General features: G+C 35.8%; 1 protein-coding gene across 6 annotated transcripts in view; it reads left to right on the top strand.

Annotated features, from left to right (window-relative positions):
* Positions 1-17,928, top strand: part of LOC131168510 (uncharacterized) — a 93,628-nt gene that overhangs the window by 36,096 nt on the left and 39,604 nt on the right. For all 6 annotated transcript variants that reach the window (XM_058128000.1, XM_058128001.1, XM_058127999.1 and 3 more), the window contains exons 6-9: positions 10,322-10,496; positions 13,912-14,037; positions 14,162-14,731; positions 16,534-17,151. In XM_058128000.1, the coding sequence (XP_057983983.1) occupies positions 10,322-10,496; positions 13,912-14,037; positions 14,162-14,731; positions 16,534-17,151 (1,489 nt within the window). The remainder of the gene's footprint in view (positions 1-10,321; positions 10,497-13,911; positions 14,038-14,161; positions 14,732-16,533; positions 17,152-17,928) is intronic.

The following is a 17,928-nucleotide window of genomic DNA, read 5'->3' as shown; positions in this document are numbered from 1 at the left end:
TAAAATAAATTTTAAATGAATAACTACTAGCTAAATAGCAAAAAATAATTTTAGATAGAAAGAGGTAGTAAAAATCCGGTGTTTTTATCTTTCTTTGTCTCATTGCCAAGTCAATTCCAAATAGGCCACTAGCGCTAGTGTAATTCTGGGTTCAAGTGGTGTGCAGTTGCATGCATAGGTTGATGGAGTTGGCATACCCACCTCGTATCAATAATTTCAAATGTCTCCTTGAATTTATCCTCTCTCCCACCGAAAGCCTTAGCTATGGCTTCCTTAGCCCTATCCATTCCTTCATAAATATATCCCATTGCAGGTTTCTTTTCCCCATCAACCAAATGGAGTACACAGAAAAGTGGGCCTGTCAATTTAAGACAATGGTACTCCAAAAGGTAGGCATCGAAACAATACTAGCTGGTCTTTTGCCAGCCGCCTCCTTTGCCTATTTAGTAGTATTCCAATCTTCAAAAGTAAACATCTTCCTCAAGTTGTTTTTTGAAGGTGGATCGAACGAAGAGTGATGAAGGTGGTTGCAAATCTTGTAACTGCAGGCCTTTGTAGCTCCTTTCCTCAAGTGAACTGTCTCATCAAGTTCACCACACCAACACGGTTATAAATATATCCATTAAAAAATATTGCCCTTTTCAAAATTGTTTGAATTGAAGGCATCTTCCCAATATTCTTCGATATTAAATCGAGGCAATGGGCAGCACAGGGTGTCCAATATAAATGTGGCCTCTTTGCTTCCAACAATCTCCTTGTTCAAAAATCAAGGAGTGAAGCCATTAAAATATTAAAATAAACAATATATATACACCATAGAATATAATTCTAGAAATAAGTTCTTACCTGCGGAAGCATAGTTTGAAGCATTATCAGTTACTACTTGAATCACATTTGATTCTCCAATTTCCTCCACCATCTCATCAAGTATTTTGTACATTCTATCTACATTCTTGACAATATTAGAAGCATCAATAGACTCGATGAACACTGATCCCCTTGAAGAGTTCACTAAGAAGCTTATTATGTCCTTATTAGCAACCGAATCTCTCCAACCATTAGGCATAATTGAGTATCCATATTTTGCCCATTCCTCCTTATGGACCTTCATCAACTCTTTCGTTCAACTAACTTCCCGCTTTAGGAAAGGAACTCTCACTTCATGATAGCTAAGCGGCTTTATTCCTGGACTGTATTGCCCATTCGATTCAAGTGCCATTGCAGAGCTGTCCAAACATACAACATTAAATGGTATTCTAACATTATACATCCACCTAGCAAAATCTGCCATGGCCTTTTGTCTTAATTCTTTCTTGCACACCGCATTTATTGTTATTTGCTTAATCTTCCCTTTTCTAAGCTCGAACCGCTTTCTTTGGATCATGAGTAAAAAACAAGTCTTTAGGCCCCTTCTATTTTGGTTTCTTCAAGGTGGATTGATATGAACTTCGACTTCGACTTCCACTACTAAGCACTCTCTTGCCACGAGAGTCAATTTTCTGAACTTCATCCTTTTCATCTTCACCATAGCGATCTATGTCATCAAAGTCGGGCAAAAACTCATTTTACTCCTCTATATCTTCGACATATACTCCCTAATCTCCTCACGTAGATGAGCAGGGCACTTAGAGCATTCTTTTACATTTTGAAATCCTCCAAAAATATGTTCTTTTGCCCGAAATAGTCCTCCCTTCGCGACTTTGCGACAATTATTGCAAGTCAAATTATTTATATTTTTTTGATTATCCAAATGTGCATACTTCCATGCAGAATTTTTCTTTGCAGAGGCAGATTTTCTACTTCCAGAATCCATTTAATATTTAAGACCTGTTATCCTAAATACAAAAGCAATGTATAATATATTTCAGAAAAATGTATAGTTTGTATACTGCATTTCCAAACAAATTACAGAACAGCAGCTAAATTCAGTAAAAAATGTTTACATTAAACTACATAATTAATTACATATAATATTATAAGAAGAAGCAGCAGGCAGTAGAAGAAGGAGAAGGAGGAGGGTTCCGGGTTGAAGATGAATCCTGCTGGTTTGAGTCGAAGGCTCAAAGACGAAGGGCTAGGGCAGTAAGGCTGGTTCGTGTCGAAGGATGGATTGCTGGAAGAGGGCTAGGGCTCGTTCTGGCTACATTTTCTTTATTAACAGCTTAAAAAATTTCAAGGTGCGACTCACTGCGCCTGGCGCATCAGTGCACCTGCCTGCGCCTCTTAAGGGTCGCCTTACCTAAACAGGAATGAGGTGCTAGCCTCGTTGCCCCACTGCACTTTGCGCCTAGGCATGTCTCAAGCACGCTTTTGACTACTATGGTGCAGATACATGAATGTATCTGGATTAAGTTTTCACATCCACTATACATGCATGCATGCATTGCATGCGAACACACGTGCACACAGTTTTGCATGTATGTAGTCATTGGGAATGAGTATGGTATATATACTTTATTTGGAAGACTGCCTTCTTTTAAGGTTACTACTTGTGTACAGCAGATGATGCGGATGATGTTGGAGTCTATTTGCATTGTTTCAGTGTCATAGGGATTCAACATACTTTTAAAGAATCACCATACTTTTAAATACCACTTGGTCTGGAACTGGTTCGGTTACTGTGGTCTGGCTATAGCTGAAACCAGGATTTTTCAAGAACCAGAGTCAACTGGTCAAAACTCGGCTACACGTCCTGACTCAGCCTAGCCCTGTCAAGTTGTAGTGCATCTAAGAAGTCTCAAGTTCAGGACCTCCTAAGAGGTGGAGAAGGATGTTACCATTGCACCTGTTTATACATATGATAGTTTAATTGAACAGAGAATATATGTAAATAGTTGTAGTGCATGTAAATAATAAACTGGACATATATAAAATAAGTATAAGCATACAAATTAATTAAACCATTACCTAATTTATCTTTAAATAAATTTTCATGAATCAAGCATTTTTTTCTCATTATTGCTCAATATTTATGGAATTTCTGGTAATATTAATGAGTTTCAACCAAGTTACTAGAGAATACTAACACCCTAATGTTTCAAATTTTAGAGCATGTGCCATACCGTGATCCTGTTCCCTCATGGAACAGAGCAGTCCACATTCTAGGTAACATTGGTTGGAACAGTTCCTAAACAATGTGAAAAGTAGTACAAATATTATATTAGGTGTTAATATGAATTTGTCTTAACTCTAATTACCTAATATGCAATTATCGCCAGGGTCTTTGTTGTATATCTCTGTGTATGTATGTATGTATGTATGTATATAAGTATTACTGGTCCTGTTCGACCATTGGTTTACTGACCCAGTGGGCTTAATGGGTGGTTGTTCACCAGTCTAGGTTTTACAACTATGGTTCAACCTTTATATTTGGGTGGTAATTGATGCTCTTTTAGCTGTTTTAACTTCTTTTCAACAGGAATGTTTTTTTGTATGTTGATGGTTTTAAATTTGAAAATTTTGCGTGCCTCATTGTTTTAGGTTGACAGTGAGAACAAAATTTGACAATAGACACATCCTGCATAAAGAATTGGATGATTTATGAATGCTGACATTTTGTGAATTAACCATCGTGTTCATTGTTCTTTCCTACTACTTTTCAGGCTTTGTTTTGTTCAGGTTCATTATGTCACAGTTTATCATCCCAGTCTGTCTTTTTTTATCGCAAGTATTCTAGGGCGTGTAGTGTTTGAGGGTTGTGTTTGTGAATTTTCACTGTTGTTAGATATCCTGTCCATATGGTATTATTGAATTGCCTATTTTGAAGGGGTAGCCATATGGCTTTGATGAGTTAGGCATGTACTTGAGTTGAATGGAGTTGGCACAGTTGAATAGTTGAGCTTGACTTGATTTGGAAATTTTAGGCTTGAAATTTGACTCAATCTTGGTTGATCGTATGGTTGTTGAAGTCAAGCTCAACTCTGTTACGAGGTTTTAAAAATCGCATCTCGATTTGAGCTTGATTTGGTTTTTTTTTTTTTGTATAGAAAAAAAAGAAGAAATTTCATTAAAATATCAGGACTGTACAAAGTGGAGAATAAGACATCCTCTTACAGATAATCTGGAAAAACCAGGAAGGAAACATAAAGAACATAGGACAAGAAGAAAAAAACAGAACACACAAAATTAAGCCAGTCAATAGAGCCAATCCTGTTGATATCCGAGAAGCTCACTCCTTAAAGTACCCATAGGCAACACACCAAGGCAACTTGGGTATGAATCTTCTCCCAAACCAGCAAAGGGTTCAACTTCTTCCCTGAAAACAACACACACATTTTACATGCCAACCACAAACCCCACATCACTGCAAAATAGGTGCATCTCCAAAATGTTTGCCTGGTCTTTTCTTCTTCCAAAACCAAAATAGAAAACTGCTAAAAGATCCTTCACCGTTTTTGTCCATAGAATGATTACAAAGTCTGCACTTTTTATATAGCATTGGTTGATTATATATTGTCAGAATTAAGTTTATAAGTTGAAGTGCGAATGCTCGAAGTAATTTATAGGAATTTTATTATGTTCTTTATTATTATATGTAAGATACAAATTGAAGTTTGTTAAAAATAAGTAAAAGCATTGATAAGAAAAAAAACAATATATATATATATATATATATATATATATATATATTTAGATTGTTGGGTTGGTTATGCTGGAGGAGTGTGGTTTGCTGGGGGAGGAGGATAGAGTTAGGATGATTCATTGTAATGAGTTGGAGGTGCTCTTGATGAGGGAAGAGAGGAATTGGCATAAAAATCTAGAGTGAAATTGGTGAAAGAAGGGGATTGTAATTCAGTTTTTTTCATGGGGTGGTTAATGGGAGGAGGAGAAAGAGCTATATTAAGGAGCTGGAGTTAGCTTGAGGCAGAGTAGTGAGGATCAGAAACAGATTGGAGATGAAGTTATGCCTTTCTATCGATTGTTATGCATTGATGAGTGCAAGAATATCGTGATGTGGATGGTCTAGACTAGAGTCCCATTGTTGAGGATATGGTTAATTGGTTAGAGAGATGCCTTTTGATATAAAGGAAGTTAGGGATAAAGCACTGGTTCTGGATGGTTTACAATGACCTTTTTCTAGGATGGTTGGTAGCCATTGCAAGAAAATGTCATGAGTTTTTTTTTTTTGGTGTGAAATTTCATCTGGGGGTGGGGTGGGGGGGAGGGAAGAGTAGAAACTCAGATTTCATGAAAACTTCTTCCTAAGAAGGAGAGGTTGATGGTGAAGGATTTCAGGTTGATTAGTTTGGTGACCAGCGTTTACTTTTAATAAGGTCTTGTCAAGGTGACCAAGGGAGGTGTTGCGGATATGATGAGTTGGTGATGATGGCTCGATCTGTTTTTGTAAAGATAGACAAATCTTTTTGTCTTAGATGCTATTATAGTGGAAAATGAGGTGATTGAGGATGTGAGGAGGGGTAAGAAAGGTGTGATTTTTTTAAATTGGATTTTGAAAAGGCTATGATACAGTAAATTGGGGCTTTCTCGATAATGTGATGCCTAAGAAGTGCTTTGGGGCATTGTGGAAAAATTGGATAGGAGGGTGCCTTAGCTGTACTAATATGACCCTTATTCTTACTGGCCTGCCTAGGGACTGGTTTAAGGTTTCTTGGGGTTTAAGGCCGGGATTTGTTGTCTCCTTTCTTGTTTACTTTGGTGGTTAATAGGTTGAGTAGGTTGATTGCATGCTCAGGATCTTGGTGTGAGTAGAGGCCTTTTGATTGGGAGAGAGGAAGTGGGGGTGTCAGTCTCACCTTCAGTTTACGGGCAATACTACCTTCTTTCTGGAGAATAATGTGGGAAATTCTGTAAGGTATATATTGTTAAGAATTTTTGTGAAGATTTCAGGGTTAAAGATAAAACTTGTCAAAAGCAGGTGGTGTTGGGCATTAATATGAGTTTGGGTGAGTTAAAGGGTTTTAGGTATCTTGCTGGGTGCAACTCTTTGGCTTGGCCTTTGCCTTATGTAAGTCCTCCTTTAAGGGGATCCCCTTTGTCTGTTGCTTTTTGGGATCCGTTGGTTGAGAGGAGGGAGGAGTCTAGATGGTTGGATGAGGGCTTATTTATTGTTGGGGGGTTAGGACTACTCTTAATAGCGCTGCCCTTTCTGATATTTGTTATCTCTTTCTAGAATTCCGTGAGCGTGGCTACAAATTTGGAACAAACTATGAAAGGTTTCATTGGGTCTGGTTTTGGGGAGGATAAGTGGAATCACCTTGTTTCCTGGGATGTGGTTAGGAGGTCCAAATGTGATGGGTGGACTTGGGCTTGTTAATATGAAATCTAAAAGCTATCCTTACTGGAAAGTGGTTATAGAGGTTCCACTTAGAGGCTAATTACTTGTACCAGTTTATTAAAAGTAAGTATGGATTCATTTGAATGGATGGGATACAATAGGAAGTGGCACTGCTTCCTATGAGCCTGGAAGTTTGTTTCCCAGTCACTTGTCTATTCTTTCCTCCTTGCTTTAAAATGGGCAATGGTAATAGAATTCGTTTCTGGGAGGGCACTTGGGTGGGAGAGACTCTGTTGGAGCTGTTGCTGCCACGGCTATTTAGACTTCCTTCTCTTCATGATGCACCAATTTCAGCTTCTCAAGAGAGCCTCTTTCACAGGACTTCCATTTCTTGAGTCGTCTCAATGAAAGAGGGGTTGATGTGGTTGTGCTGGATTCTTCCATTCCTTCCTCAGGGGGGAGGGGATGCCTAACTCTGGATTGGGGATTCTTCTTGGTCTTTCTCTTCTAACTCTTTCTTCACTCATCTTGACATCTTCTAAATCCTTCAACTTCTAAAATAAAGCTGTTGGGCAAGCAAATGTTCCTAATAAGACTTGGGCTTATATTTGGTAGGACTGTACATGGTTCGGTGCAGTTCAGTTTTGGCCAGAACCGAAAACCGAACCGAAATTTTTGGTTTTGGGATTTCCGAACCGAAACCGAATCAAAATTATGCTTTAATTGAAAACCGAAAATGTGGCGGTTCAGTTGCAGTTTTTCGGTTTTAAACTGATTTTTTTTACAAAAAAAATAACCTTTATTTTTCATATAGTTGTTGAAAATTTATTGAGCATTTTAATTTTTTATAGGGATTCATAATTTTAACAAAATAAAATCTGTTGGGCACTTTTAACAAAAATAACCTTTATTTTTCATAAAGTTCTGAAAAATTTATTGAGGATTTTTATTTTCTATAGTGGCTATATGGCTATACTATATTTTTACTAGCCTATTATATATATATATATATATATATATATATATATCTTATATAAATCATTTTTTCGGTTTTTTTCGGTTCGGTTTCAACATAAAACTGAAACCGAACATTTTTATTTTTGAAAACTGAAACCGAAAACCGAAAACAGAAAAACCGAACAGTTTATGGTTTCAGTTCGGTTTCGGTCCGGTTTTCGGTTTTTCGGTAATTTTTGTACACCCCTAATATTTGGACTCTAATTCTCAGGATCAGTACCAATGACTTGCTATAGATCAAACACGTTCAACCAAAAAATTTGTCTGTTGTGCTGCGAGTCAAATGAGAGTAACACCTATCTTTTTCTTCTTGCTGGGCATTGAGGTAACCTTGGAATACTTTATTCCCTAATTGTTGTGAGGCAAGAGTGGCCCACAAAATGTGAGATTTTTTTGTTGGTGAGATATTGGGGTTTCAGAAAAAGTAGAAGTGGAAAGGCTGTATGGACATGTACAGTGTATGCCATTTTTTGGACCCTTTTGGCTTGAGAGACGAGAATTTGCAAGGATCACAAGAATTCTATGGTTTTGCTTTGGGAGAAAGTTACTTTTCTTGCTTGGTTCTGGCCACATTTTTTTTGAGGTTTTGAGGGGTCATTGCTCTCCGATCTTCAAAGGGATTGGAAAAGTAGCTTATTGTAATTATTTTTTGTTCTTGCTAATCATGCCTTATTCTCTGTCTCTTGTACTTTTTTAGTCTTTAATGGAATTTTTGTTATAAAAAATACAAATAAGGATGCTTCATGTCACAACACTCATTTGTAGGCACAGCAAATCCTAAAATAATAGAAAGCCATACAATATAGGATACATAATATTTTATTTAAAATTATTATTTTGAAAAATATTAAACTTTTAATATTTATATGACTATAAAAATTCTAATTTGCTTATGCATCCTTTTCTTAATTTTGTAACATTATCAAAATATCAATATATTACTTCTGCCATTGGAAATGCCTATAGTTTACTTTATTTCTTGAAAGTCCAAAGTAATTGTGTTTGTTTTTGTAATTTTGATTTTTTATGAGCAAACTAAAATAAAGTTAACATTCATCATTATCTATCTAATTTATATTTTTTGAAAAAAGTATTGGATGATCATCTTACAAGTACCTGGAAAGTGATGGAGAAATATCAAACATGGAATCAATACATATGCATCTTCTTTCTTTTTAATTTTTTGTAAAAATTCTCAAATACTGCTTCTTTCATTGGAGATATCAATAATGCAATGTTTGGTATGTAGGAAGGAAATGAAGTTAGTCACTCTATTATTCTATTTTCACATGTTCCTCATAAAATTATTTTTTTCTTTCCACTCCTAATCTATTCCATTTCATTATGCAAAACATCACATAGGTTTATTATAATATTCTTGAAAAAACTTGAAGTTGTAGTGTTTATTTTGTCATTAGATCTTTTAAGGGTGAAATAAAATAATGTCATATTACAATGCATCATTATTTGTTTGAAACATGAAATCATTGAATGTGTGTCATGGGAGTGTCTGAGAAGTGCTAGATAAATGTTATGTATTAAAAATGCATTTTAAATATTATGGACGTGCTTAAGTGTCGGTTTTATAGATATGCATAGACAGGAAATCCTTATAGAAGTAGTGCAGCACAGTAGTTTTGCAGTAGCTAAAATATGATGCTTAACATATAATACTAAAATTATCTGTTGAAATTAAAATGTTAGAAAGATTAAAAATGTAGTGACCTAATTTCTTTTAAAAACATTTAATTTCGTATTTTTTGCAAAATTATAATATAGTTGTCTTGTATTAGTCTATATACATTCAAACCAATTCATAATACGTTAGTGTAATTATACTTATTTCAATTTGATATTTATAATATATATGAGTGTTGAACATTTACATAAATAACGATTTCTTAACTAAAATATTTTGTAGCTGTTATTTTATGTTTATACAATGGTTAATTAGTGTGTTTCTTTTAATTCCAATAAATTTAACCTCTATTATCTAGAGGATGCTTTTGAGTCTGATTTTATTTCTAATGTGTGTCTTTCATAAGTAAATTAATTATTTGTCTAAATGATATTAGACACTTTATAATAATTTAAGAAAATGTTAGCAACATTTTTACTTTATTTTTAGGATATACATTACTTATTTAACAATTATTATTTTGTTACTTTTATTTATCTTATCTTTTTTTTTTTTGGGCCAAATGGACCTTTTTTTTTAATAGGTTCTAACATCAACCTAGGTAAAATAAACCTTCTAACTGGAATTTTTTTAATCTATTTTTTGGTTGAATTTTTATTTTTTTAGGAATGTTTGTCTTATTTAAAAAAGGACATTTTTCCCCCCAATATGATTTTAGTATTCATACTTTTACATATGTAGTGTGTGTGTGTTTGTCACTTACAAAATAAAAAGTAATAGATTATAAAAGCTCTATTAAGCTCAATGTGAGTAATATTGGGAAGCTTGAACTTTACTCAGCTGCTCAAGACTTCCACTCAAACTCAAGTTGAGTTATGGTGAGGCAGGCTCAAGTAGCTTACAAGCCTGCTAACTCCCTCATATCCGTAGTTGTTATTGTTGTGGCCGTGACCTTAAGTTGAATGCAAGGGTGGATCATATTTTCTCCCCTTAATTAAATGGTCGTATCCTTGGTTAAAAATAATAAAAAGTTGCTCTCACAGTCCTGATTTATTTGTTCACAATTTTCCATATTTATCCTTTGCAATCATCTGTTCATTGTAGCCAGCTAGTTTCTCCCTACTAAAGAAGAAAATGAGGACAAAAGTGGAGTTGAAACACGCTTAATGGTTTATATTTGTTGGGCATTTGTAGTTACCAGTTTCTTGCAAATGGGAAAAGAGAAATTAGTTGCTATACTGTACTGTTGAATATGCATCTTAGAAAAAAACTAATAATTTTTTTTTCCCTTATTTCATCATTACTGGGGCATTTCACTGTTTCAATATGCTTTTGTCATCTATCTGGTAAAATCTGTTCATGGTTATTGTTGCAGTTTTGCTACTGCTATCATGTTTGTTCTACTACATTTTTTTTTTCGCTGTAATTAGTCTTTCAGCGATTGCAAATAAGAGGCCTGCATTTTACGGACGCATTCTACCCGTTTTGCTTGGATTGGATCCCTCAACGTCTGTTATCAAAGGTGTGCGTGTTTCTGCTGCACATCATGCTTTGAAAAATGCCTTCCTATCCTGCCTGAAGTGTACTCATCCGGGTGCTGTGCCGGTAATTCTTTTTGCTCTGTATATCAAACATGTATGCTACATTGTTTCTGCTTTCGTGTCTGAATCATTGACTTGCTTGTTGGCATACTTAATTTTCACAATATCTATATTATTTATTTTTACTTTTTTTGCTTTCCGTATGGTGAGTAATCTGCTTATTTGTTTATTTATCGTTGGCCTACTGATTGGCAATTTAGGATAATATTGAAAGGGTTTTTTAGTTTTATACCTTTAGGCTTGTTTGAAGATGAAAGTTCATGGGATCACTTTTAGAAGCTCATATTACTTGCTCTTTATGCCTTTAAATGAGGCACGCAATGGCTTGAAGTTGCCTTCTATCTGAAATGTGCATCTCATACAAACAGAAAAGATTTTCATCATGAAATTCTGGCTGATAAACCCGATTTTCTCCTTGATGTTTACTTTTTGGTGAATGATGCTTTCACCTGTTTTATGTTTGTATTCATTTGTTTGATTGTGAGGCTTCATATGACATTAGGTTTTGGCTTAGTTTATTACTGAAAGAATTTATCTAATTGTCTCAGTGTAGGACTATATTTTTCATGAATCATGAGATCTTCTCTTAATCTTTTTTACATTGTTTTTGGTTTCTTCTCCTCCACTTGGCTATGATATTGCCACCTATTTTCTCTCATTTTGAAATGAATGCTTTGTCTATTGGTATTTTTTCCTTGCCCAAGGTACACACGGAGTTTAATTCTGTTTTTGTTGTGTAATTATTTTTTTTACATTTCCTTTGCTTCATTTTCCAGTTTTCCCAGATTTTCAGAAAAGGTAAGAGAATTTACCTAGATAGAACGAAAAATTAATAATGATTTTATTAAATTTTGGTACATTTATTGAAAATTGAGTAAAAATTTATAGATTTCCAGCTGTTCAATGCTAATTAAATAATTGTCAGTTAAATACGTATATCTTTAGAACCCTGGGTTAGTAATTTGTTTTGCAATTTCATGTGATACAGCTCTGTTGTGCCATGGTTTAGGAGGTGTAGGTCTCCCTAAAACTAAAGGCTGCGGCGCTGGTAGAAATTAGATCAGCATGTGGCGCTTTTCTTGGGCCAACAATGCATTGTGTCATGGACGAGGAGTTCTCAATGGCCAAAAGAAATGACCCTTGCCAAAATCCTCTTGAAGTGTCAAGGAGTGACAGCCGTGCACGGCAAGACTACACCAAGTCCAGCCTAGTCATACTTGTTCTTATCCAGGGAAACACTCAAGTGTCTAACCCAGTGGTCAAGTCTCACGGCTCAACAGCCCTTGAACCAATAAGGTCATCACCAAAGAACCCAGACTCAAACGGTAAGGGAAATAACTCAAATTTCACCAGTACTGAGGGTAACTCTCAACCCCTGAGCTCAACCAGTGTCTTAGATGATACGACCCAACTGTATAGTTGACGGCTAGGAAGGACATACACCCAAACCTCCGAGCTGGAGAGACTTGTGTGATCCCATTCCCAAGTGGATTGTTCGTGGGGCTCCCAATCCTGCACAGAAGCCCAGGACATCCCTTTAAGATATTAATAGCCTGCCCCTGAGTGCTGCTCAGGGTTTGCTCACTTAGTACCCATTAGGATACCGGGCGAGTTAGGACAAACACCTAGTGTTCCCCTAAGAGTACTTCTCTGAAGTATTCTTGGTCACATACGAGTTACCACGAAAGATCTAATGATCATAGATCTTAGATTCGAGAACACACAATCAGAACTATCCAGACCAACCACAAAGTCATAGAAACATACTGAAACCATCCCTGTGACAACTGCGTAGTTGCATCCATGTTTATTGACCTTACCTCCATGTCAATAACCATATATCAAAACCATGTGTTAAGAGTCGCAGAAGCCTAAGACCCTAACACATTGCATCATCTTCATAGATGTATAAGTTTGCTGTCGTATATTTGTTTTTGTACAAGGTTCTATCATTGTTGCTTTCATGTAGGTTAATATTGATTCATGTCTGGTCTTGGTGTGATACTTTAGGTGTAGTATATAAAGGGTTGTTGCCTTCATATATGGTCATGTGCCTGGTTGGCGATGGTTTTGCCGCTCTGGTATGTAGATGTGGCTGGTGTTGCTTTCTCTGGCTGATTAAAGTTTCAGCATCGAGTGGAGGATGGCCCTGCCAAGTTATCATAATTAAATTCTTTGAGAACAAGGATTTTCTTATGATCAGTCATTGAAGACTTTTGTAATAACATTATATGAAGCTTGATACTATTGAATTTGGGACTCTGGTGCTTAAGCAGTTAATGCCACCTTCAGAAGCTTGATAAGGAGGTCTGAAGAGCAATTAGGGTTATTTGCACAAGATAGAAGTAGAAAAATTATTTTGACTGGTTTTGCTGCTGGAAATCCTATCCCTCACTTAACCAATTTTTCAGTTAATTGTATTTTTTGCATATTCGATTGAGTATCTCATGATTTGGGATCATTGCTTAATGAACTTCTATGGATTGTATTTTTTTCCCTTGGGAATTTTAATCTCTGCTCTGTACTTCGTATTTGTACTGTATTGAACTGGTGCAATGTGTGCTCTGTTATACAACTACAATAAAAATAAAATAAAAATAATAGTAATAAAAAAAATAAAAAATAAAACAAAATAAAAAAATAAATCAGTGCTTGACAAAATGCCTGTTATCTTCTGGATAGGGGAACCTATATTAAATTCTCAAAAGGAATACCATGGTTTCATGAACTGAAGCTAAATAAAAATTTTTAGTTTCCAACCAATACGCCTAATCTGCCTTTATGAAACATGTTAATGCTAAGATCCATTCCAGATATAGGTTAAATAAGAAATAACTAAACTGCAACTCAGCTACATACCCACATTAGTGTGTAATGTTACATGTGGTTCATCCTTTTTCAACTTCTCCAAAGCTGCTAGAGTTGTTGGAGTGATGCATCTTTTTCTTCTGATCTCTGTGGCTTTGTGGGCTTCTTGTCATCGAGTCTTTTTCATTTCTTTTTTCATTCTTGAGGGGAAACCTCCATGGTGAAGAAGAGGAGTTTGAGGAAAACTACTATACTAACATAATTTCACTGCTTTATCTGGAGCTGGTTTTTATTTTTAACTTCTACATTGCCATTTGTACATGTCTTGGTTTTTCGTTGAAGTTTTTCTTTTTCTTGCATTTTTAAAGTACCATCTGGTGAGCAGTGGCATATGCACCCTGTGTCTTGTCATGTGGTTGCTATGAGCATTTTTATTACTACTTATGTACACATTGGCATCTTGTCATGTGCACTTGATACACTGGACTGACAACTTAAACTGTTGACCTGTCACTAGAGAATATTCATTAATTTTAACATGAAAAGTGGAGTATGTTCTTTGTTTTACATGAGAACCAAATATTCATTCTATGAGCTTATGGTATCTGTAGTGGCGGGATCGGTTGGTTGGTGCCCTGAGAGAAATGAAGGCTGGAGACTTGGCAGAAGAAGCCCTTCCGCAAGAGTGCAAGTTCAATGGAAATATAGAGCGAAAAGATGATTTACCAATTATAGAGGTATCTGTCATGTTTGCTTCCATTTGTACACTTGTGGATTACTCATATTTTCTTGACATCATCCCTAATAAACATAAGAATGGAAGTGTATTTGGAACTTGATAATGGATATGGTGACTTACAGGAGGAGAAGCCCTTGATTAAAGTGCAGGATGCTGCACATGGTAACGCCAGCAGGAAAAGACCTGGAGTACAGGATATTACTGAATTGACTGATGAGGATGATTCCGGAAAGCGAGTCAAACCAACACCAAATGTTTCAGAAGGATCATTGAAAGAGTTGAACAGAGATGCTACGTCGGCTCAGGATGACATTCCTTCAATTGGAAAAACTACTTCCCAAGGTGATGGAGGTGATGGACCTGTGCAGCAACTTATTGCTATGTTTGGTGCCTTGGTTGCTCAGGGTGAAAAAGCTGTTAGTTATTTAGATGTCCTTATTTCAAGTATCTCCCCTGACTTGCTAGCTGATGTAGTAATAGCTAATATGAGGCACCTTCCCCATAATCGCCCTATTGCTGAAGGGGATGAAGAACTGCTGCTGAACTTGGCCTCTCATGCAAATATTGTTGGTAATGATGCTCAGGCGAAGAATTCATCGTCATTCTTGACCAATATTCTTTCACTTCCCAGATTTTTTCCACAGATGGCTTCATTATTAGACAGTCAATGCTCGACATCTGGTGATGGTTTGGTAATATTTTCTCTTCTACTTTGAAACCAAAGCTTATGAATCCCCTCCTCTTCTTCCTTCATATTCCTATTGGGTTCTCTTATTGTAATGACCAGTGGCACATCCGTGCAATTTTCTGGGTAGGTTGAAGAAAATAAAGAAAAAAAATGCTGATTATACATATTCAGGAAAAATTAAATATTTTTAAGTGTCTTCTAAAAGTTATTTCAAATTTAAATTTTTTTCTACTTGATAGGCCCAAATTTTAACCACATGGATTAAAGCATTTAAAAGTTTTAGAAACATTTTAGGATTTCAGTTGTTTATTTCTTGAAACAAATGTCCTGTCATTGCACTTAGCAACTGGTGTAATTGCTAAGTGTCCTGCCTAAACTCCAAACAAATGTCACACCATTGCTCCTGGTTGCACCATGCTTCTCCACTAAGTGCGACCTCCTCCTCTACTGTTTGCTTTAGGGACTGCTACAACTTCTACAGTGCAATAGCACTATTCCCCTGGTAGCAGATGTGCTTTACCCGAGCACCACTAGCAGTTGCACCTGCTGCACAAGCATTGCTAGGCATGACATTTGATGGAATGTTTAGCATTTTTGTTTCTAGAATCTTGATGTAACATTTATTTTAGATAGCTTGGGGTTGCTGGTTTGGTTTTGTGTGGTTGGGAATATTTTGAACTTACTGAATTCTATTATCATTATTGGAACCCAATGAACTTTTTAAGGCTTATTTGTTAAAAACATATTTTCTAAAATGAACTTAACAATCCAAGTTTCAAGGTTCTTTTTAAACAAGTTTACATTTATTTTTAATTATTTTGGGTGGTGGGGGAGGGAATTACTTTGATGTGGTCAACATATGAGCATCAAGATGTTCATGGATTGAGTGTCCCTATCAGCTTCAGGGAAGTACTTATGTATTCTTGTGCTATTGGGACTTGTTGCAGTTAATATATTGCATTGTATTAAATATTTGGTCACTGTCCTTAATTATGTAAGGATTGACCGTCAGATGATTGTTCCCATGTAAGAAGGCAATTCTTTGAACGTCAATATTAATTGGATGACTATTTATGCATATACATAAATTTTAAAAGTGTGCAGAAGGTGACATTAACAAAGCACAGGAGAACATGGACGAACATATGAATGATGATGCTTGAATGTGCTGAGATGTAGAATGCATGAGCATTCATACGAAGGGCTGTAACACATAATCATTTAAATAATGAGGCCTAACCTAAAAAAATGAGCAATGAAAAGAAGCAAGCAACTTAATTATGTGGAAAGGTGGTTAAATTACTGCGACGAAGCCACTTCCATAAAAAAGGATAAGCTTCTAGTAAAGTCCAGCCTTGTGAGATGCAATTTAGGTTTGGCTTTTATGAACTTTAATCTCATATTTTTCAGGATCAATTAAAGGTGGACTTTTATCCACCAGTTGATCCATTTCTTCAGCTAGATAAGCTTGATTTATGATTTTAGTGCAATCATTTCTTATTAAACTCTATTGGTGGGGAAAGATTTGGAATCCTTGGGAAAAATGACAGAATTTCAAAAGTCATATTTCATCAAATCAGTGATAATTTCCCGTGATTTTCTTGCCAAAACCATATGATGTTAGTTCCTCGTTGTTGTATTTTCTGTTGATGGCAGACACAGAAAATTTCAGGAGACACAAACCGGAGGGCAAGGCCTTGATATATGCCTGTCCCTTTGTAGTTCTTTATTTTTAAGTTATACACTTGGACTTGATTCTTTTTTTATGGCAGTCTGATGAACTTTTCATATTCAATTAACTTTCAGAAACAAGAAGGCGAAGAGGAATGCCATGTATCAAATATGACTGATGGAAATGAGCTGTGTGCTGGCATGAATCTTGAAACAGAAGAAGCTGTTGTGCCTACCGGTGAACCAGTTGCTTCTAGTGCCATTCTACCACCTAAAATGGAAAAGGATTATTCCGCCATTCCGTCGGAGATTCATGATATGGGGAATCTAGAGAGTGAGATACCTGGATTGGATTCAGCTTCTCATAGTGATGGATTGCCAGACATGGTGGTTGCTACTTCATTGGCATCTACTGATTTAGAAGATGCAAGTCAAGAACAAGCTTCCAGTTTTGGTAGAAGGTCGCCACTGAATCAACATCCATCTGTGTCAACTGATAGGTCTGAGGAGCTGAGCCCAAAAGCATCTGTCACAGATACTAGCAGCATGGTCTCCTCAACAGCGACTTCTATTGGGTTGAATAATCAGATTGTCCTCCCCAAGATGTCAGCACCTGTAATTGATCTTGCTGATGAACAGAAGGATCACTTACAAAAATTGGCTTTTGTGCGCATCATTGAGGCTTATAAGCAAATGGCACTTGCAGGATGTTCTCATGTTCGCTTCTCTTTGCTTGCTTCTTTAGGTGTTGAGGTATAGATCCTTGGCCTTCTGAAGATTATAATCATAAATCATAGTGGTATAGTGCCTGTCATGATGTACATTGATATTGACGTCCTTTTTTGATTATTTCAGTTAAATTATGCTAATATGTTTAATGTTCTATTTCTTTCCTCTCTTTCATATTTCTGTAATTTCGTGGTGGTTAGCATCATGTAAAATCTAACCAACAATGAACTCATACATTCCAATATTTGAATTAAGAATGTATATATATTTTTATTTTCTACTTATTACTACTGAAAAATTAGTTCTGATGAAAAAAATTATTATTATTTTACAAAATAAGAAAATTCACGAATAGAGAAAAGAAACACAAGTTGGCGAACGAGGTGTAAATGGTCTTGCACTTCTTTATAAAACATTTTATATCCATATACTTCGATCATTCAGCATTCTAGAAGAACATTTATTCGTCATCTCACTGCATTACTAAATGTCTCTATCAATTTTTATGTTGTTGTTGACCAAATAATAGCTATTAATTTGGATGCTCTTTAGTGTGCCATGACGATCTTTCTCTTGATCCCACATGAATTTACAGATGCTATTAATAATCTGCATGATATCTGCGTATGCATGATGGAATCTTCCTTATGTTTAATTTCTTATTTTCCATTTTTATGATACATCATATTGTGGTGCCTTAGAGGCTGTTGGGATGATTGTACAATCTAATAGTTTGTGACTTCTGGCTTAATCCTCTGTGGCTAACATTAGCCTTTCAAAGGGTTTTTATGATTACATGTC

Source organism: Malania oleifera, chromosome 11 (assembly GCF_029873635.1).
Source record: "Malania oleifera isolate guangnan ecotype guangnan chromosome 11, ASM2987363v1, whole genome shotgun sequence".
In the NCBI taxonomy this organism is placed as follows: Eukaryota; Viridiplantae; Streptophyta; class Magnoliopsida; order Santalales; family Ximeniaceae; genus Malania; species Malania oleifera.
This window is presented reverse-complemented; position numbering and strand designations above follow the sequence as displayed.